Raw genomic sequence first — 18,919 nt, forward strand, 5'->3', positions numbered from 1 at the left:
ATTAACTGCTCATCAATTTGTTCAATTTAGCGATTTTCTTCTTCGTAGTTAGATCTTTCCTAGTAAAATAATTGGGTTGATGCCATATACCATAAAACGACCGTTAATTTTGCTTTACCGAGTCCTTGATTTTTTTTTACACTGGTCTCCCTTTGCACTCAGATCTTTTTTATGCATGTTTTTTTTCCTTCAGGCTGTTTTGTCTGATCTGGCAGCATCGTTCCTTATCGACGATGGTGAATATGGCGATGCCGGTGAACGTCTTCGCCTTGGCAGACAATTAACGTTGTGGGCGGAGCGGTTAGGATGTGGGTTGTCTTGAGCTTTACACTTTAAAGTCACAGAAGGGACGTAAGCCATAGACTACCTGTCTATCCATTAGCGTTTGGCGACAATTATACTAGGTGGAGCGTAGAAATAACCGGATTATATTTGAGGGATCCAGGAAAAATTGAGTCTTCTTCACCTCCCGATCGGTTAGGTGTACTCTAAGGATATATCCTTGTTCAATATCTGAGCTACATTCGCTAGTGTGTGTGGTGAAAATAATGGTATGAAAGAACTGACACAAATAACGAGCAGCCCGATTTTTTCCCAAATGTTATCGCACTTGAGAAGACATAGATTTTTCGACAGGATCCTGAAACTGAGGAAAAAATGCGTGCCCTAGTAAAAAAATCAAAAATGACGAACTTCATGTTTAAGGCAATGTCAATTGTCTTTTTTCTTTTTTTTATGGTATGTCCACTTGCGAAAAGCAAACTGCCCATCAAATTCACTATTTTAAGATCGTAACGTCATTGAATAGGTGGGACGCTTCACCAAGGCAACGCTTCCGTGCACAATGCTTTTTCTGTTTCAAATATTTATTTATTCAGTTGAAATTATACTTATCATTGAGTGGGGTTACAAAAGGAAGCATTTTACGGGGGATGAACTATCAGCACATTGCTTTTACACGTAAACATATTGTGTGTGTTTTTTTTAGGTTCTAGTCCAGCTCATCTTCACTTGCCTCTCGCAAAATTGGCACGTAAGACTGGGAATCCTATGGTCGCAGGTGTGCACTTGCATAAAGCAAGCGCTAGTCCAATTCTCATCAACAATAATCCGGTGCTAAACAGTCTAAAAGTAGCAATACAAGGCACCAAAATGGTGAGTAACCATTTTTCGATTTTTTTTTTTTGGAAGAAAATGATAATGAAAAATGATGAACGATAATGAAATGAAAATTAATGATGATGAATTAATAAAAAATGCATTCCAAATGACAAATATCAACTAATATCAAATACTACCAAGAAGAGAGAAATATCTAGAATTGTAAGGTTCTCTGCTGTTTAGATGTGGGAGATTGCTTCTCCTGAACAACGTGCGAGGAGCTTCGTGACTGTATTTGCTACTCTTCAAGGCGGTTACGAACTTTTCTGTCAGTCATATCAACTGCAAGCGGTTGTGAACATGGTGAGTTGTGAAGATATGCCGACATTTTGCCACCTGCCACCTTTACTTTAAAGATGCCTTGGAGTTTAAAGATTAAATACCCTATGTTTTTCTAGGAAGTCCCCCCTCCTTTCGAAGGAATGAATGGTTTTGTGAACGTGAATGGATTCAGTCCCATGCCTGGTAAGTATTGTTTCTCACTTTTTTGGTCATATTTGCTTCGTTTTTGTTTTGTTTCATTCGTGCTTTGTTTTTAGTACCATACGGTGTTCGTCCGCCTAATGTGGGAGTTTTGTCTCCATCTTCGTCATCCGCTCTAGGAGAAGAGATGTCCCGTACCTGCCTTCGCCTAGCGAACTGGCTTGTGGATACACCACAACTAGTCGCTGCAATTCCACCAGAATGCCGGCAGTCGAGACTTTGGGTTCGTTTATTTACTGTCTTTTTTCATTGTAAACAAAAATCATCCTTAATAAGTATGTGATTTTTTTCTTTTTTTTTGTCTGTCCTTAGTTATAAGTGAGAAAAATTTATCAAACTCCCATTTGTTTTCTCCAAGTTTTATTTTCTAACTCTGAAAATTGATGTCACAATGCTTCTAGCCGTAGAAGCAATAGCTTTAAAGCTTTCAATTCTCGACTTTAGATGCGTCTGGACTCCGCTGGTCGCGAAATGATGGGTAGCGACATGGTAGGAAGCCTACTAGCGGTTGCTACTGAACTATCGCCAACTCTTGGGAAGGCCCATCGTCGACTGGGTGATTGGGCATTCCATTCTGCTGAGACTGCTGCCAACGAGAAAGACAAACTGTTATTCGACAAAAATTATCGGGTCCGTAAACATCTTGTGATTTTACTCAATTCTTCTTATTAAATAGGCGCAAACTCTTCTAGATGCTGTTGGGAGAAGCTGTTCCCCAAATAACTTTGGATGGACTGTGGAATGCTTTGAATTCTGCTAATTCTGTTGCGCATCTCAGAGAGAACGTAGTTGCAGCTCTATCAAATGACTCCTTAATGGCTGAGAGGTGCGGTTTTTTTTTCCAATTTCAAACCATGACATAAATCCATGCGTTTTTCTTTCTACGTGACTATTATTATTGTATTGTTTGTTCCGATCTTACAAGTAGACGAATTGAAACGGTTGCGTAAATTCTTCTCAGTTCCCTCTCCAGACTGGTTACTTTTGCTTCTACATTATTTCAGCCTATTGGCTGGTGATAGTCATTTTTCGAACCTTTGGGCTCAAATCCGTCAACGGCGATCAGTGTTCTACAGTCTGGCAATATCTTCGTATTTCGCTTACATTGCTCAAATGGGAGGAAAGGCTACAGGTCACAAGGTACTGCTTAAATTTTCGTTATTGTTCAGTTTTGTTCAATTGCTCATTGCTGTAATGTAATTGTGTGATTTCAAGTGGTTCGAGAAGAATTGGTGTCGTTTGTTTCTGCAAGTGCTGAACTACTATTCATATGAAAATAATATACCTTTCTGTTTAGGGAACCATTGGAAGCGTTTCAGCAACTCTGAGGATACTTGGACTACTAGCCAAACACGCAGATTTCTTACATGATGTCATTGACCAAGGACTGCGAGGGACGAACGAGCACTTATGGAAAGGTAATCATTTGTTTTGTCTTCTTTCATGCTTACCATAGATCATGATATTTTTCAGATATACTACCACAACTGTTTGCCCGGCTTTCCCATCCAATTAAGGAGGTTCGAGAGTCACTGCTTGGACTGCTGTCAAGACTCTGTATGTTTTTGTTCTCTCAACTTTTTCATTCATTTAAACAGCGCAAATTCTCGAAAAATTCTTTAGATTTTCAATTTCAGTCTTTTTTTTAATTTTAAAGTCTTTAATATTGATTTCTCATAATTTCTGGAAAGTTTTCTTCATTCACTCTCCTAACTAAGGTTACTCTGCTCCACATGCGGTGGTATTCCAAGCAGTTGCTGGAGCGTCGTCAAGTATGCTGGTGGAAAATGACGACGATGTCATTGAAGCTTCTGAAAAAGAGGATGAAGAGAACAGTACGAAGGTCCGTTCTTTTTTATTGTTTTTTCTCACTCTTTGTGCTTTCTTTGGGAATTTCCATTATTTTTTTTCTTTGCGTTCAGGAACGCTGTTTGATGTTCGAAGGTTGTCGTGTATTGGTGAGTGTTCTTGAGGCACATTATCCAGAACTTGTGAAAGATGTGCGGGAGTTTGTGAACGAACTGCAAAGAATCAACTTGCTCAATGAGGAAAGGTGAGAATTTAGATTTATTGAAAGAAAAGTGATGAACGTTTTGTCTTATTCATATTTTGGACCTTTTGCCTATGTGCAATAGTGGTAGTTAACCGATAAAAAGCTTTTTATCTTTGAATTGTCTATTTCTTTTTTTTTAAATTGTGCTCCTTCGCTGATATCGATCCATGTAGGTGGACATTTGTTTTGGCAAATCTGGATCACGAAATGGAAAAACGACTGGAACAAATTCGTGCGGAGAGTGAAAAGACTGTAAATGCAACACATTTGGATGATAAGACTCGTCTAGAGATCATTGCTGAGAAATCACGTTTGATCACATCATCAGTAAGTTGTAAAGTTTTATTGTTCGTTACAGATGCTGTTCTTCTTGAATGAATTCTTTTTCATTTAGGTATATCGCATATTAGATGATCTCTACGAAAGAACTTGCTTGCGAGAGCCTACAACACAGAATGAGCGAACATTTGTGCAAGTTTATGGTGAAAAACTGCAATCGATGTTTGAACAATCACGAGCGAACCGAAAGAGCGCGGAGAAGGCATGGGCTCCGTTTAAGCATGTTAGAATTGATACATTTAATACAGCCTTAATCTTTTTTATCTTTCTTTAAATACTTGAATAAAATAACTTTTTTTAGATGTTGGGAATCTTGCTGCAAAAGAACTCCCGTCGAGGTGGACATGCTTTGCAAATGTCAGAAATATCGCCAATTTTGAGCGAGGTATCATGATTGAGATTTTTATTCGTCGATATTATGTTATTGTATGATTTTTAGCTCTCGAAAAGTAGCATTCCTATTCCTGGCCAAGAAGACACTGAGTTCAGCGAGGTGATCACCATCGATCGTGTACTGAAGAATGCTCTAGTACTTCCAACTAAGACAAGACCGAAGAAAATCGCTTTTATCGGTAGTGAAGGGAAAGAGTGTGTTTTTCTACCATGTCCTCTTTAATCTCTAAAAATTCTATTCACTTATGTATTGCATTAACAGACACATGTTCCTGTTCAAAGGCCAAGAAGATCTCCACCTTGACGAACGCATCATGCAGTTACTACATATTTGCAATCTTATGCTTTCAGACAGTTCTTCCAATAGGTACGTACTTTTCATAGTTTCTTTCCCTCCTTAAATTTTGCTTTGATATATGCCTATCGCTTATATTTAGAAGTTGGCCACCGTATTCCGCTCGCCACTATGCAGTTACACCACTAGGAACTCGATCAGGTCTAATTCAATGGGTTAGCGGAGCAACACCGATGTTTCACATCTACAGGAAATGGCAGCTTAGACAGGTGAGTTATTTGTGACCGTTATCTGTGGAAAAGAGAATGTATGTTTGGTCTATTCAGGCACAAATCAAGCATTCAATGGAACGCAAGACAGGTGTACCAGCAACCACTGCGGCTTTAGACATCGACAGACCCACAGATCTGTTCCAGAAGAAGATGCGAGGGGTTTTTACAGAACATGTCAGTTTGAGTGTTCTTTATCAACTTGTTTTAGCCTAGTTTGGAACTAATATTTCACATTTTTTGAGAGTTTTATGCGAAATCTTATCATTGTGGTGAAGTCCTCTCAATGCGACCTCGCTCGGTGCGGTTGCGTACACAGCTGGCTTGACGCGGTGGGGGGCCACTAGCGCCGATCGGCGTTGGATCCTCGTTAGCACCGCTCTGCCGTAGCTGCCGGAGTGAAAATAATGGTGGTTCCATCTCGATTTCAACCGCTATCTCCAACGCGTTGCTTCGAATGCAGCCGCAACTGCACCGAGCTTCAAGTCGTTTTGACACGACCATAGTATTTGCAGTTTTTTCCCCCAAAAATTATATAACTTTTGCTTCCATCGGTTATCATTGTGCGTTTTATTTCCATATTCTCTTTCCTTTTAGAACGTTGAAGCATCCGTGATTGCTGATCGATCGAAGTGGCCACACAACCTGCTGAGAGAGGTTTTCAACTCATTAGTGAAGGAGACACCAAAGGACCTCATTAGCCGGTACCGTTTCTTTAATCCTAGAATTCAATGCTAGATGGAGTTCCCATCATAGGGACTGTATTTGTCGTCTCGTTTATACGTTTTTGTAATTCTTTGAATTGACCTGCTCATATTTAACTTTACTCCGACTCTGACCTTATGGAAAAATAACTGGATTGATGCTGTTAGTTAGGTTATGTTTGGTTTTATGAATCCCGTCTCTGCAAGATAGATTTTAAGTAGTTCTTTCCTCTCTTTCCTAGTGGAACCAAAATCTTCATCTTGTGAGTGTTTATTTTTCAAAACAAAGCTTCCTAAAAGATATTAGTACTAGTTTTGATTGTATACCACTACTGTTTTCATTCTTTTACAATATTAAATTTATTGTATCCAATGATTTCATCAATCAACTACACACATTTACGTTTCTAGTGAGCTGTGGATGCGTGCCGGAAGCTGTGATACATGGTGGCGTGTAGTATGTAGATATGCGAGATCAACTGCAGTGATGTCAATGATTGGAGCTGTTCTTGGGCTTGGTGACCGTCACTTGGATAACGTGCTTGTAAACCTTGACCGCGGTGACATTGTGCACATTGACTACAACATATGTTTTGATAAGGTGAGACTTCGCTCACATATTTCGTTGTTATTGTCCGTTTTTTTTCCGTGGAGTACATCTACTTCCTAAATCAGGAAAAGGATCCCGAAAAAAGTTGCTGTTTTTTTTTTTTGAAGTTTTGAAAATCCTCCATCGTCGAAAACCTGGCATTTTTTTTCATTTCAATATGCAACACATAGCTATGGTAATTCTAACTCGACTGTGGTACTCATGCTGACATCTGTCACGTACCATGATAACGTACTGACATATGCAAGCCCACTTTTTAGCTGCAGCGGCACATATCCGCACATAAATTTCGTCGCGACTGTGGTCGCAATAGGGTTGAGATGACTAAAATTATATCTTCATACTTTTTTTTTCTTCAAAATATTCATTTTTAAATCTTCAGTTTAGTTTGAATCCGTGAATTCATGAATTTTCTTCATAGTCATGTTATTCTAATCACATTACTACGACGTCGCATAATTTAGGGTCGTCATCTAAGAGTGCCTGAGACGGTACCATTCCGGCTTACCCAGAATATCCTCCATGCTTTAGGACCAACTCAAGTGGAGGTAGGCTTATCAGTATGGTTTGAGTCCACATATGGATGTTGACTATTCAGGGGGTGTTCCGTGAATCGTGCTCTCACGTTCTGTCAACATTACGAGAAGGTCGAGAAGTACTTCTAACAGTGTTAGATGCATTCTTATACGATCCATTGGTGGACTGGACAGTATCTGATCACTTGACCGCCTCTTCTGCTGCCGTGGGCGTCGCTGTCACCTTAGCCGTATATGGTGCGATTTTCAGTTCCCGTGCTCTTTCAAATTCCTTCGCAAATTTTCCCTTTTCTCATTAACGTTCTTTGCGATTATGTAGCTGGTTCCACCTTATTACTGCTATGTTGTTTTAGGCACAGACTCAAGAGCTGTCGAAGCGAAACCCCTTGCTCGCGAAATGTTTTCAGTAAGGATTCGGGAGAATACCTCACTGTGGACGAAGAACTTGTATGTTTCATGTAATTAGCGAAAAGCTATGACAGTATTTTATTCACAATTGAATGAATTTCGCTGTCTTTTTCGTTTTGTATCCTTTTTGGGGCTTCCCTTAATTTCTCGGGTTACTCTTTTATCTGTTTCCTTATTTCAGTAACGAGCTGCAGTCAGCATTAGCCAGTGTAACTGATGTGCTACAACGTGAAAACACGGCTCCGGAGAAAAACGTATGGAACAATCGTGAACACTTAGGACAAGTGAGTTTTTGAGCTGATACTTCTTTAATTGTTTTCATGCAAGTTTGCTTTTACCACGTAGTTTTACATAAAAGTTGGAAAGCTGACATGATTTCCGGGTGTCGAGTGGTACGGTCTAATGACGTAGGATTTTCTTTGGGAATTCATTACATTTCCCATACCTTTATTTCAGGAACGAGTTGATGCTGGACGTCGCCTTAAAGCTTCGATCGCTCGTCATCATCACATCATGAAAGACTTTCGTCCATTGCTGAGAGCGTTAGCCACTGTACGTTTAAAGACCGATGGTTTTTCTCTTCCTGTTTTTTTTTTGATTATTTATGTATTATTTATTGTTCTATTTTTGGATACTGTGAGTATCGTAAACTGGTAGAAATCGAAATTCTGCTTTCGTTATACGGCGCTTTAAAAAATTGAAGAAAATTTAGACAAAGTAGGGGAACTACAAGACGAAGAACGCCAAACGCCTCTGACACGTGCTTCTCTATCGCTGTAGTGGGGGTACCAGCGTGCCTTAGGTAGCAAAAAGGCTATGCGAATTCTATAGGAAAGGGTTTTATAAATATTTGTGCCTCATTATTCCCCGAATTATAGTGATCGGAAAGATGGAGTCTGAATTGTTGGTTTTTTTTTCCTTTTAGTTCCGCTATTATTGGTTAGATTTTGTTCATTTTGCAATCGTCGTGAAATGGGAGCGCATTTTCAAGTGCTAAATCCGAGCTTTACGATGACATACTACTTTCTATATCAGGTCTCTTGCTTTGATGTTAAATCGCCTTTGAAACGAAAAAAATAAAAACGCGATTTTTTTCTCCTAAACCTCATAATGTGCATCCAAATGTAGAGTATGTGGATTTACGCATTTTTTGTGTTTGTCGTGGTAAACACAAAGTTTTTTTTTTTTTTTGAAATTATTTCATAGTAACGAAACATAACCAAGATGGAGAAAAAAATCTATGAAATTACAGATAAACGCCGACGAAAGTGTTCGTAAGGGGTTTTCCCGAATATATCATTTTTTTCCTGATGAAGACTTCTTGTAAATGTTTGCAGTGCGATGAACGTTTTGCGGTCTACGTACGAACATATCGTGAGCGTTTCTCTGAACCACTCGTAAAAGCTCATCAGTTGTTGGATGCGGAATCGCTGGATTTAGACGCATGTTTGCGCCATTTTGCTATTGTCCAGAACAATATTTGCGAGTAAGTACTTCTGATGCGCTGATTAAAGCTTTCACAACGATTTGGATGGTGTTTTTTCATATTTCAGTATCTATCTTGGCCTACTGTCTTTAAACGAAAACACTCAGTCAGTTCGCCTTCAGTCGCCTATTGCTCTTTCGCCGAACACCACCAAAAGTGACACACCTGAGCTACCTCCAGGGTTTGAAGGTATTTTTTAAATTCATATTCGTTTCTGTTCACAAGAAAAGAAGGATACTAGATCCAGATGGTCTTCTACAAGAAATGGTTGAATTAAATGAATCGTTCTATTCCCGTTGAATTCATTACCCTTCCCCGACTACCCTCTGAATGACGTAGTATCCTTCGGTTGACAGTGTTTTCTTCTCTCGTTCTTGGTCTTGTTCTTCTTTTCTTTCTGTTTAAATGAAATATACTCACTCGTAATTGCGCAGACTCCCGTCCACACCACAAACAACAACAAGAACAGAACGTGCATGCAAGTAATGTTGTGCGAAGGGTTCGTGCTAGACTAGAAGGGCGAATTGAGGCAGCTGATCCCCTGAAGGTCATCACTCCGAATGAGCAGGTGAAACTCTCTCAATTTTTGTGTCTATCGTATATCCTCGTCCTGGTCACAGCAGTTTAATTCCCTTTTTTCCAGGTGGATATGCTAATAAGTCAAGCGACGAATGCAAATCTCCTTTCGCTGATGTACGAGGGATGGACGGCTTGGGTGTGATATCAAGCATGGAAACTGGGATATGTATAATGGTATGTTAAATAGTGATGTTACGGTTGATATCTTATTCAAAAAAGAAGAAAAAAACCCTTCATCTTCATTGATAAGTTTTTGTAAAGCATAATATGATTGGTTTCTGTTAATCATATCCGTTTTCAGAATATTCTCATGGCGTTTCGCATCGAGTGCGTAACTGCTGTTGCCGCAGCCGCCGTCGTTGTGGCTAGTCGTCGCCGACATTTAAAACGGCTTAGTCCGTTCGGGGTTCTCTACCCAAAAGAATACCTTCGTCAAGCCACCTGGACGTTAACGTCGCGTGCACGACATTTGTCCATAAGTCCGTTCGTTCGGCAAATTGCGCCATCCGCCTGTCAATTCAGAATTCTTCCTATCGGTTGACTCAGTCGCCATCATCCATTCACCGCTCTTGGTAAATGTGATCATCAATCACCCTTTCTGTCAAATTTGAAGTACAATCTCTTTACGGGGGTTATATGATCTTAGCGTTTACTGGAAGAGCCGCTGAAGCTTGGTCAGGACGCGGTGCCGAGTACTTTTAGTGTTAAGGGACGTCCAAGTGAACCTACTACTACTACTACGTCTTATTTCATTCCAAGTGTGCTATTGTGTTCCTTGGTTCGCCGTAGCTCTCTCTGTTTCTAATGTTGTACGACCTACCACTCCCCACTCCCTTTTTTCCTTCTCATTTCACTAAATCTTCATTGCTCTTCATACATAATCTTCGTTTATTACTTTAAAAAAAATGTTTGGCGATTGCAATTGTGTCTTTATTCGTTCGAAATAAAACTTTAACCGGCGAATGTTTGAGGTTCTATTGAATCATTTTCTTCTATAGCCATAGTTTCCTCCACTGACCACTTGCATACTTTCATGAAAAACACCTCCATCTACTGCACAGTACGTTGGGCATATCCCGATGCTTCCTTTCGGCCCTCGTCTACCCGGTTGCCCCATAGGTCCGGCTCGTCCTGTAGCTCCTTGTGTCCCTAAGAGTATTATATAATATTTCTATTTTATATTTAAAATTCCAAATTGAAGCTGAAACTGTGAAGATCCCAGGAAGTATGCCTAACCTGGTAGTCCGGGTGGGCCCTTCTGACCAGCAACAGCGTAAGACTCCGTAGCAGGCTCACCGGGCCAACCTGGTGGTCCCGGAGGTCCTGAGGGCTTAAAATATTCATGGAAAAGTTGGGAGAATTCTAATGATCTCTCAAGGAAAGAGGTTTTGTGAGTTCAAGCGATATATTTGAAAATATTGAAGAAAAAGCATAAGCGACTGACTCCAGGTTTCCCAGGATCTCCAGTGATAGGTTCTACATAAGACGGGAGAAGTCCTGGGTCCCCTTCTAGCCCAGGTAGGCCGGGGAATCCGGGTGGTCCACGGACACATAAAAAATAAAATTTCTCGGAACATTTGAAAAAAATCGTTTGGTGTTGCGTTATTGAACATTTGAATACCTTTTCCACCAGGTATACCTGGAAGACCCTTCATTCCCTTACTACCAGCGACACCGGGTTTTCCGCTACTTCCCGGCTCTCCCGGTGGTCCGGGTGGACCGTCTGGTCCTTGAGGACATTCTTTGCACATTCGAGAAGTCAACGACTCTAAATATGCAATGGTAAATAAATAAACACATAATAATCTAATACTCAACACAAATATGTTATATGGACAATATGGATGGACACTTATGTTGCGGTGCACAAATACAGATGACTCACGCTCGCAAGGTTTGTTCGCCAGCTTCCCAGGTAGTCCTGGAGATCCAGAAATTCCTGGAGGTCCCGGGAAACCGTTTTTACCGTTTCTGCCTGGTTGTCCACGTGGTCCAGGCACACAACACCGTTTGCATTCCGGTTTCTTCTCAGAAATGAGGCGTGCGGATCCGTCATGAGGCAATTTCCTGTTGGTTGTATTTTCTGTTGTAGATGAAGAGAAAAACACGCGATCCTTTCCGTTTCGACCATTGTACGCGTCATGTGAAAGATCGTTAGCTTCTTGTTGAGGTCGATAGATCTTCGCTGTTGGTCTCTGAGTATTTTTCTTTTTCGACGTTGTTGAGAATTTCAAAGTTTTGTGTTTCGATTCGTGGGTGGAGTAGGATATAGGAGGTGGTCTGAGGTCAAGAATGGAGAGCATAGCGGGATATGCCGGGACGTAGTCGTTGCCTCCACCTTGATCGCGGTAGGACGTTTGTGGCAAAGGCTGAAACTGTGTTGCTGTGAATAAAATAGTTGATTTGAAGAAAAATCCCATAACCGTATGAAAAAATGTTAAGTTATAAGTTGTGATTTTCAATTACGTAGTTCTGTTCTATTCGGGCATCCAATCCCATGATACGAATAGATTTGGGGATCCAGACAGAAAATACTTGGATTGAATGTTTGAAAAAAAAAACCGTTTAAATGCTATAGGTCATAAAATAGCATTATTTTCATACGGTGATGGAAGTTTCCATAGGATTGATAACTGTTTTTCTCCAGTTAATTTCGGGAATATACAGCAGTAACGGCTGTGCATTACTTACGCGATGGGTCCTAAGCAATTTTTTCGATTTATAACTCTTTATTAACTCTCGAACGTAACAACTAAAAAGGTTCCCTCTCCTCTAACGAAATACTAAGAAATACGTCTCATTTGTGTGGAGCAAAGAGAAACTAATGTCGTCGGATCTTCATGACAGTTCAATGGCGGGGAAAAGCATCGTTACCCGGGACAAAATAGAATATTTAGTAGAGTTAGCATTGTTTTCATATGGTTATGGAAGTTTCCATAGGACTGAGGCAGCATGGGAACAATTTTTTTCTGATCCTTAGTTCTAGAATTTAAATTTCTTTTCTGTTGATAGTCCAGAAAAACTAGGCCCAGGATACAATGGAAAATCTTTCAAATGGAGAAAGCAATTTTTCAATTTAAAAATGATCTTATAATGATAATAGCTCATGTCTTACTATATGTATTATCTGTCATATTATCCTTTATCTTCATTCTCCTATATCTAATACCATACAATAATAAGAATTTTGTATATAATCTTTTACATAATTTCTTTCCTTAGGAAATTCAGCCAGGTTATCGCATATTTTTCTGCAGCGTGTTTGTGATATTTTCGAGAAATGCTGGGAAATGTTATCTAACCACAGCGTAGAATTCCTCGGCTGTATTGTCATGTTGTACTGGTCTAGGCATTACAGCGTTGTAAAAAGAGGTGTAACGAGGTTTTCGTGGCGATATCCCGTCCCGTATCGCTCCGAGTGATGAAAATCGGAGTCTTATCTGAACAAATCTCGAACAATTCATTGTGGATAACTGACAAAAGTTGGAGAATCCTGTACCTCACACTTTCGTAGTTCCTCTACAGCTAAATACCGTATGGTGTGGTGCCCGTGAAGAAGTACCATAGCCAAAAATGTCAACGAACCGAAAGAAATAATGCTGCTCGTACAAATTAGACAACGATAAGTCATAATATGGCTGGCGGCGAATAAATGAGCGGATCATTTGGTTAACGTTTTTACTTTTGTATGGTAAATAGGGTCAATTGATGATGGACTGAATGATTCAGGGCATGGAGACGAGTGAAGTGGATAGCGTCATCGTCGTTCGAGTTCGTGAAATGTTGGTGAAAATACCAGTAACCTACATTTTCATTCAGCCTTTCTTACTATTGACGTCGTTCAGGATTTTTTTGCAAAAAAAAAATAAAACTCAATAAGTCATTAAAATAGAATTTTTTTTATTTGTCAACAACCGTACTTCTTCACACATGAGGAACATTCAAATTAATCAATAAAATAAACTGAAAACCTCAAAAGTTGACTATGACTACCGATGATGTCGTCGATAAAAATAAAAACAATATAACTATGAAATAATATAAAAATAGTAGTAGAAAATAGTAATAAATAAATAATGTAAATATAACATAAGTATAGCACAATGCAGTAATTTTCGATAGAAACTGTGGAAATCGGAGAGCTCAAGCAAATCAACAAAAAGCTTCGTATCCAAGGTGCCAATCTTCAAATACAGTCGAACATGGACACTTCTATGAGGTACTATGATTTACAAATTATTGATTACTGTACTGGGGCAATCCGCAAAATTTTGAGGGGTCTGGGAACCTGTGTACGGCCATCAATGCTGTGAAACAACGATGCTTATAAACCAGAACCAGAACTTGATGTTCGAATATTTTTTTGAGATTTCTTTCCCTCAATCCTTTAGTTCCAGCAATTCAAACGATAAGGATTAAGTCAACAGTCAGGATTAGTCAGTCCTTATGGGATGCGCCAACGCATTCACTTCTAGACAGAATCGTTTGAGTTTTATGGACGTGTAACTGACCTATAGAATGTCTTGCGGGGGTAGCCGATGTATCAAGTTAATGGCTTTATCCTTCCAAAGAAGTCTGCAACCAAATCTCAATTGAACCTGGAAGGTTGAGAGGTTTAGTTGGCACTGGGCGGATTCGAGTCATCGATCAATCGTGAGTCACATCAGAAGCTTTTACCGACTACGCCTCAATCGCCTCGTTGAAAAATCTGATAATGATTGAAGAACGATATCTTCCGGCTGATAGTATAGCACAGCATAACGCTACTATGCGGAAATCTAGTGGTTACCGTAGGATCAAATAGAGTTTATTCCGAATTAAAACATCTTCCTGCTATTTGATGAAATTTTCCGAACGATCCATAAATTAAATTTTATCTTGAGCAGAAAAAAAGACTCACAACGGACAAAAATATCAAATAAAATTGTACACAAGAGATTATGATGAATGGCGATGAAAATGGCAACAAATTGGACAGATCACGCAAAATATGTATAATACTTAGCGACATATATGACTAATTCCATTGAAACTGCACTCGGAACGGTGCGATCGGACAAAATTGTTCGGCACCATATGTAGGAAGGAGAAAAAGTACACGAAAAAAATATTTAAATCGGTTTAGATGCTGCCGAGAAGGTAGTTCGATTGTGCTGTGTACAGCTTCTCGAAGTCGTCCGTGGTGACGATAGGCCAGACGGGGATCGATTCCTGAACAAAAAGAAAGACATGGAAAATTTTACTGGATGTTACTGTAAGAAGAAGTCAATGGAGAGCCATCTGGAGCCGTATTTCAAACCTTTCGTGCAATATTGTTAGTGTCTGGGTTAGATGTAATCACAACGTAGCTGCATTTTTTGCCAAATCTGTTCTGGATTCGATCCAACACAGCTTCCTGTAAACGTTATTTTTTCATTATACTTATTCCCTTTTCTTTTCTTTTGTTGCTTCATTCCAATTTATTTATCATTGATTTTTATATATTTTTTGTTCGATAGCAGTATTGTTTACAAATAAGGCTTACTACATACCCTCCCTGCTTTACTGGTACTGTAAATGTTCTCTATGGGCACTGCTGGTGCAAGTCCTGCCAGTAGTAACTGAGCAACTGCTGCTACCAGAGGATCCGCGCAAACCACAACATTCGCATATTTTTCGGAGGAAACAGCTGTTCTGAAAAATCCACGAGATTTTCACATTTTCTGGATGAATTCATAGAAATATTGCACGAATATCCTACACTACAGAATCTTTGAACGAACCTTTGTGCTACCACTTCTAAGCATCGTCTAGCTGCCTCGGTTCTACCGCCGAACAATAATTCAACCTGTCTACATGCTTCATTAATTTCTTCCTTCTGTGATGTCATACCACATCGTTCCACTAGCGCTGTAAATAATGAGAATCCGACAATGTGGTAAAGAATTTCGGGGAGAATATCGACTTACTGTAGTTGCATCCTTGAACTTCAGGTTTCAGGGCACATTCAACATATAATTGTCGTAGTGCGAGGTATTTGCTGGCTAATCGTCGCATCATTTCCACTCCACCTCTGAAACCGTAAGGATTTGGAGCGAGAACCTTTCTATTCTAATTTACATTGGATTTTTTTCACTGTTTGTGGGGATTCTTTATTCTTGTCATTCGATTATTTGGAAAAGAAGCCTTTTTGGGCTGATAGAATGCATTTCTTTTCGATCACTCCATTATGCTGACAGCGATAGATTTCGACGCAATATTGAACGTACTACACGAAGATCGTCGACCCCAATGGTCAGACAAAGTCCTCATGAAGTCCTTCAAAGAACATTTTGATGCTCTTTGTGCGCCACTCAAAAGGCGAAACCATGGAGCGACTCTCGTGCGCGATCGGGACAAATGGAAGTATAACTGGCGCTCGTACAATCAACGCGAAGAATAACAGGAGTCAAGGTGATCAGGCAACCAAGGATTGATCGATCATGTTGAACTTACCGTCCATCAACAAGCGCTCCATCGTTAAGGCTATCCTCTAATGCAGCATCTTCCACATTGCATAATTCACATTCCTGAACAACTAACTTCATCTTGTAGCTCTATTCCATTTAAGCAGTGAGGAGTGAAAAAAAGTAAAAAAAAAGACAGTGAAATGAAGGAGAAAAGCAAAAGAATCAAAACAAATCAAAAGATGAAATGGATAGGTGAAACAAGAGGTCACCACTAAGCCTAAGCCTTGACCAACCAAGACTTTCATTCATTCGGTGGTAGATAAATTGCCCGGAGGCATGTCTGAAAGGATAAGGACCACAAGAACCTTAAGGACCGATTTGACACACCTATTGGTCCCGGAGGTCATTGTATGGGCTATATGGACGAGCTTTTACGATTCTGAATTGGGAGACGAACGCACTGCTCACGCATCTCTAACGTGTTAATCGAATTTCGCCTACTCATTTTATTCTTTTTTGTCATTTTATTTTTTTTTAACAAGGAAAAATAGTCACAAAACAAAGATCTGGAGGGAATCATCTGAGAATCAGTATCAGATACTACTAGTCTCGTCTGAAAACTTCCGTATTTCCTCTTTCGTCACCTCTTTTCAAGAAACATATGTTATATATCATATATTAATCATTACATAACATTTTTTTTCTTTCTTTGTTATTTTTAGACTTCTCCTTATTTTATATGAAATGTTTTCATTCTTATCATAGTTTTTCATGTTGCTACGCAATAATGAACCCAGCTTATATGTACAACTGTGCAGGTGGGCGTGTACATATGTCACAAAAATAATCTCTCATACTTTCTAGAAAATGAGGGAAAATACTCAATGTTATATCATATAATAGCTATATTTATCCGCTGGAGCAAGATAACGAGAGTTGAGGTTTTGAGGAACACGAACGCTGCAGTGAGGAAATCAAACTGATGCCCCGGCCCTAGAAACTGGAACGCAGAAATCAGAGTTCAATTTTTTACTGGCTTTTTTATATTGTTTATTTCTTAGTCTTGCTTCTTTTTAGTTTATATTTTTTTTACGTTCGAATAATAATAGAAGTAATAATCCTAATAGAATGTTCGAATATTTTCAAATAAAATCGATCCAAGATCTTCAGATTGGGATTTCGTAAACAAAAACTGACTTAGAGATGTATCAGCTTCAAAATATAGGAGTGGAGTATATCAGAAGAGATAAAGTCGAGTCTATGAAATAATTTCCTCAATATGGTGTGGTTGTTTATTTTCTGAGTGGTGCAATTGCACCAAAAATGGAAATACTAGCTTACTTTCTGCTGCTGGCGGTTTTGGTCACTCCCTCATTTAACTATTAGAGAATGAGCAGGAGGAAGAGAGAGAAAAACGATTTTTTTTTTAATCCTCAAAGAGTTGATTTTTACGAAAACATAACGAAAAAAGATGCTTTCTATTTCTCATCTTCTCTACTGTTTATCGAGGTGCATGTATTCATTTCTATGTGAGCTTGGCACGTTTTGTCACAACGAACAAAAAAGGATAGAAAGAGAAAAGGGAAAGGAAGGAAAAAGCAAACAAAGAAAGAAGAAGTGACAGAAAGGGGAAAGAAAGAGAGGAGAGAGCAAAGAAAGAGAGAGAGAGAAGGAAAGAAGAGGAAAACGAAATGGGGAATCGCGATGGGACCCAAAATTCTATCCACTAACATCGAGTTGATCTGATGGGAAGGAAAGTGCGACTACTCTTGTGGCGAGATTCTGGAGCAGTGCGATGGCCCGTGAATATTGTGGTGCCTGGAATTCTACTATTTAAGTATTTTACTTATATCACAGAGAAATAATATTAAAATAACAATAAAATAGAATAATAAAAATGAATGATAGTAATTGTAGGAAGTCATACTGGAATTACCACCTACCTTATGAATTACACCATTTAAGGATGCTGTGGATAAGGTACAGATATCGTCCAACTCCCAAATGAAAACCCTAGCAAAATGTGCATCACTCGGCGAACATGAGCCTGTTTTCTTCTTTTTTGCTGCTTTTCCAGCTAAACAAGCATTTTTACACTTAAAAAATTCATCCTTTTCATTTTAAAATCAATTTATCTAAAAATTTGGTTGCTTGCCCTCCAGAGATTATCTCTAAAGATCTTTCTGCTCATTTTATGTGGACAAACCGAACCTTTTTTATCGCATTTCAGTGAGAATGCCGAAAGTTCCGATGAAGTATCCGAGGATAGCGCTGATCCCTAAACATGAACAATTGACGTTCAGCGAGCGACGAGAGACAGAGAAGAAGAAGAAGAAGAAAACATTGTTAAATATTCTACTAGTATGAGAACAGTGGCGCGTTTACCGTATACGCTGTCGCTCCCGCCGCTAGTGCATTACCGTAGTAGCCGGCTCGCATTCCATTATAATATTGCGGGTTGTATGCGGAATAGTCAAAACTCGTCGGATAGGAACTCCCTAAATAAGTAAAAATTGCTGTGAATGCATGCATAGATTACAATTTTTTTACCTGGTTTTTAGGACTGGTGATTTAAGTAAACCTCCGGTGAAAAGATTTCTCTAAAAAATTATATAAAAATTTATTTTTTTTTTTTTTAAAAAAAGTGTTTTTTTTTTTTTTTTTTTTTTTTTTTTTTTTTTTTTAAAAAAAATTTTTTTTTTTTTTTTTTTTTTTTTTTTTTTTTGGGTTTTTTTTTTCCCCCCCCTTTTTTTTTTTCCCCCTTTAAACCCCTTTAACTTCAATAAACGCAATTTCCTGGTTTGTTGTAGAGTTTTAAATATATTTTTTAAATGAAAATTAGGAAAGTTAAAACATGTAAAACGGGAAAAGAAGAGAAATTAAATTGCAGAATAGTAGAAGCGATGAATAAGGCTGGAAGGCACGAAAAATAGAACGTTTCTTCAACAAAAAAGAGAATTTTCTAAACTGATTTTTTTTTGCAGAAAATATGAAAAAGTAGATTCTATTCCCTCGTGTTCCTTAAATTTCGGTGAAATATCGGGAATTATCAGTAAGAAACATCAGAAATGGCTACTAGGGCTCTATGACTGAAAATTAAAGAAAAAGAACTAGTAACACCGAGCATTTTGTCAAATTTGCGATTCAATTAGGTTTTCTTCTCTTTTCCGGATCT

At 38.9% G+C, this 18,919-nt stretch overlaps 4 protein-coding genes across 8 annotated transcripts in view; 2 read left to right on the top strand and 2 right to left on the bottom strand.

Moving 5' to 3' along the window:
• The window catches only part of RB195_008042 (uncharacterized protein), a gene marked incomplete at both ends in the record, with an annotated part of 31,739 nt that extends 22,281 nt beyond the window's left edge, over positions 1 to 9,458 (top strand). Inside the window, 30 exons of the mRNA XM_064182017.1 lie at positions 194 to 308; positions 989 to 1,155; positions 1,345 to 1,464; positions 1,560 to 1,626; positions 1,701 to 1,867; positions 2,089 to 2,274; positions 2,337 to 2,470; positions 2,649 to 2,784; positions 2,942 to 3,062; positions 3,118 to 3,201; positions 3,363 to 3,487; positions 3,567 to 3,697; positions 3,871 to 4,024; positions 4,092 to 4,259; positions 4,338 to 4,421; positions 4,476 to 4,624; positions 4,692 to 4,796; positions 4,867 to 4,993; positions 5,051 to 5,170; positions 5,591 to 5,697; positions 6,109 to 6,298; positions 6,772 to 6,855; positions 6,906 to 7,080; positions 7,197 to 7,290; positions 7,433 to 7,535; positions 7,708 to 7,803; positions 8,589 to 8,737; positions 8,805 to 8,926; positions 9,172 to 9,305; positions 9,381 to 9,458. Of these exons, the coding sequence (XP_064038760.1) occupies positions 194 to 308; positions 989 to 1,155; positions 1,345 to 1,464; positions 1,560 to 1,626; positions 1,701 to 1,867; positions 2,089 to 2,274; positions 2,337 to 2,470; positions 2,649 to 2,784; positions 2,942 to 3,062; positions 3,118 to 3,201; positions 3,363 to 3,487; positions 3,567 to 3,697; positions 3,871 to 4,024; positions 4,092 to 4,259; positions 4,338 to 4,421; positions 4,476 to 4,624; positions 4,692 to 4,796; positions 4,867 to 4,993; positions 5,051 to 5,170; positions 5,591 to 5,697; positions 6,109 to 6,298; positions 6,772 to 6,855; positions 6,906 to 7,080; positions 7,197 to 7,290; positions 7,433 to 7,535; positions 7,708 to 7,803; positions 8,589 to 8,737; positions 8,805 to 8,926; positions 9,172 to 9,305; positions 9,381 to 9,458 (3,792 nt within the window). The remainder of the gene's footprint in view (positions 1 to 193; positions 309 to 988; positions 1,156 to 1,344; positions 1,465 to 1,559; positions 1,627 to 1,700; positions 1,868 to 2,088; positions 2,275 to 2,336; positions 2,471 to 2,648; positions 2,785 to 2,941; positions 3,063 to 3,117; positions 3,202 to 3,362; positions 3,488 to 3,566; positions 3,698 to 3,870; positions 4,025 to 4,091; positions 4,260 to 4,337; positions 4,422 to 4,475; positions 4,625 to 4,691; positions 4,797 to 4,866; positions 4,994 to 5,050; positions 5,171 to 5,590; positions 5,698 to 6,108; positions 6,299 to 6,771; positions 6,856 to 6,905; positions 7,081 to 7,196; positions 7,291 to 7,432; positions 7,536 to 7,707; positions 7,804 to 8,588; positions 8,738 to 8,804; positions 8,927 to 9,171; positions 9,306 to 9,380) is intronic.
• Positions 9,459 to 9,466: 8 nt separating this feature from the next.
• Positions 9,467 to 10,018, top strand: RB195_008043 (uncharacterized protein; the record flags this gene model as incomplete). 2 transcript variants are annotated; one of them, XM_064182019.1, is made up of 4 exons in its annotated part: positions 9,467 to 9,490; positions 9,618 to 9,799; positions 9,863 to 9,888; positions 9,963 to 10,018. In XM_064182019.1, the coding sequence occupies 4 exons, from the start codon at positions 9,467 to 9,469 to the stop codon at positions 10,016 to 10,018; spliced, it is 288 nt and encodes a 95-aa protein (XP_064038761.1). The 2 variants fall into 2 exon arrangements, with proteins under 2 accessions (XP_064038761.1, XP_064038762.1); XM_064182018.1 differs by lacking the exons at positions 9,863 to 9,888; positions 9,963 to 10,018 and having other exon boundaries at positions 9,488 to 9,490; positions 9,618 to 9,857.
• Positions 10,019 to 10,298: 280 nt separating this feature from the next.
• On the bottom strand, positions 10,299 to 12,881 carry RB195_008044 (uncharacterized protein; the record flags this gene model as incomplete). Of its 2 annotated transcripts, XM_064182020.1 has the most annotated exons (7): positions 10,299 to 10,465; positions 10,553 to 10,646; positions 10,761 to 10,792; positions 10,938 to 11,084; positions 11,202 to 11,685; positions 12,619 to 12,756; positions 12,816 to 12,881. In XM_064182020.1, 7 exons carry the CDS (start codon positions 12,879 to 12,881, stop codon positions 10,299 to 10,301), a joined length of 1,128 nt encoding a protein of 375 aa, XP_064038763.1. The 2 variants fall into 2 exon arrangements, with proteins under 2 accessions (XP_064038763.1, XP_013298734.2); XM_013443280.2 differs by lacking the exon at positions 10,761 to 10,792 and having other exon boundaries at positions 10,553 to 10,639.
• Positions 12,882 to 14,437: 1,556 nt separating this feature from the next.
• RB195_008045 (uncharacterized protein) overlaps positions 14,438 to 18,919 on the bottom strand; it is a gene marked incomplete at both ends in the record, with an annotated part of 28,037 nt that continues 23,555 nt past the window's right edge. For all 3 annotated transcript variants that reach the window (XM_064182021.1, XM_064182022.1, XM_064182023.1), the window contains 10 exons: positions 14,438 to 14,527; positions 14,616 to 14,711; positions 14,848 to 14,989; positions 15,079 to 15,205; positions 15,265 to 15,368; positions 15,791 to 15,864; positions 17,476 to 17,562; positions 17,688 to 17,821; positions 17,956 to 18,022; positions 18,130 to 18,242. In XM_064182021.1, the coding sequence (XP_064038764.1) occupies positions 14,438 to 14,527; positions 14,616 to 14,711; positions 14,848 to 14,989; positions 15,079 to 15,205; positions 15,265 to 15,368; positions 15,791 to 15,864; positions 17,476 to 17,562; positions 17,688 to 17,821; positions 17,956 to 18,022; positions 18,130 to 18,242 (1,034 nt within the window). The remainder of the gene's footprint in view (positions 14,528 to 14,615; positions 14,712 to 14,847; positions 14,990 to 15,078; positions 15,206 to 15,264; positions 15,369 to 15,790; positions 15,865 to 17,475; positions 17,563 to 17,687; positions 17,822 to 17,955; positions 18,023 to 18,129; positions 18,243 to 18,919) is intronic.

The sequence above is a fragment of the Necator americanus genome, chromosome I, assembly GCF_031761385.1.
Source record: "Necator americanus strain Aroian chromosome I, whole genome shotgun sequence".
In the NCBI taxonomy this organism is placed as follows: Eukaryota; Metazoa; Nematoda; class Chromadorea; order Rhabditida; family Ancylostomatidae; genus Necator; species Necator americanus.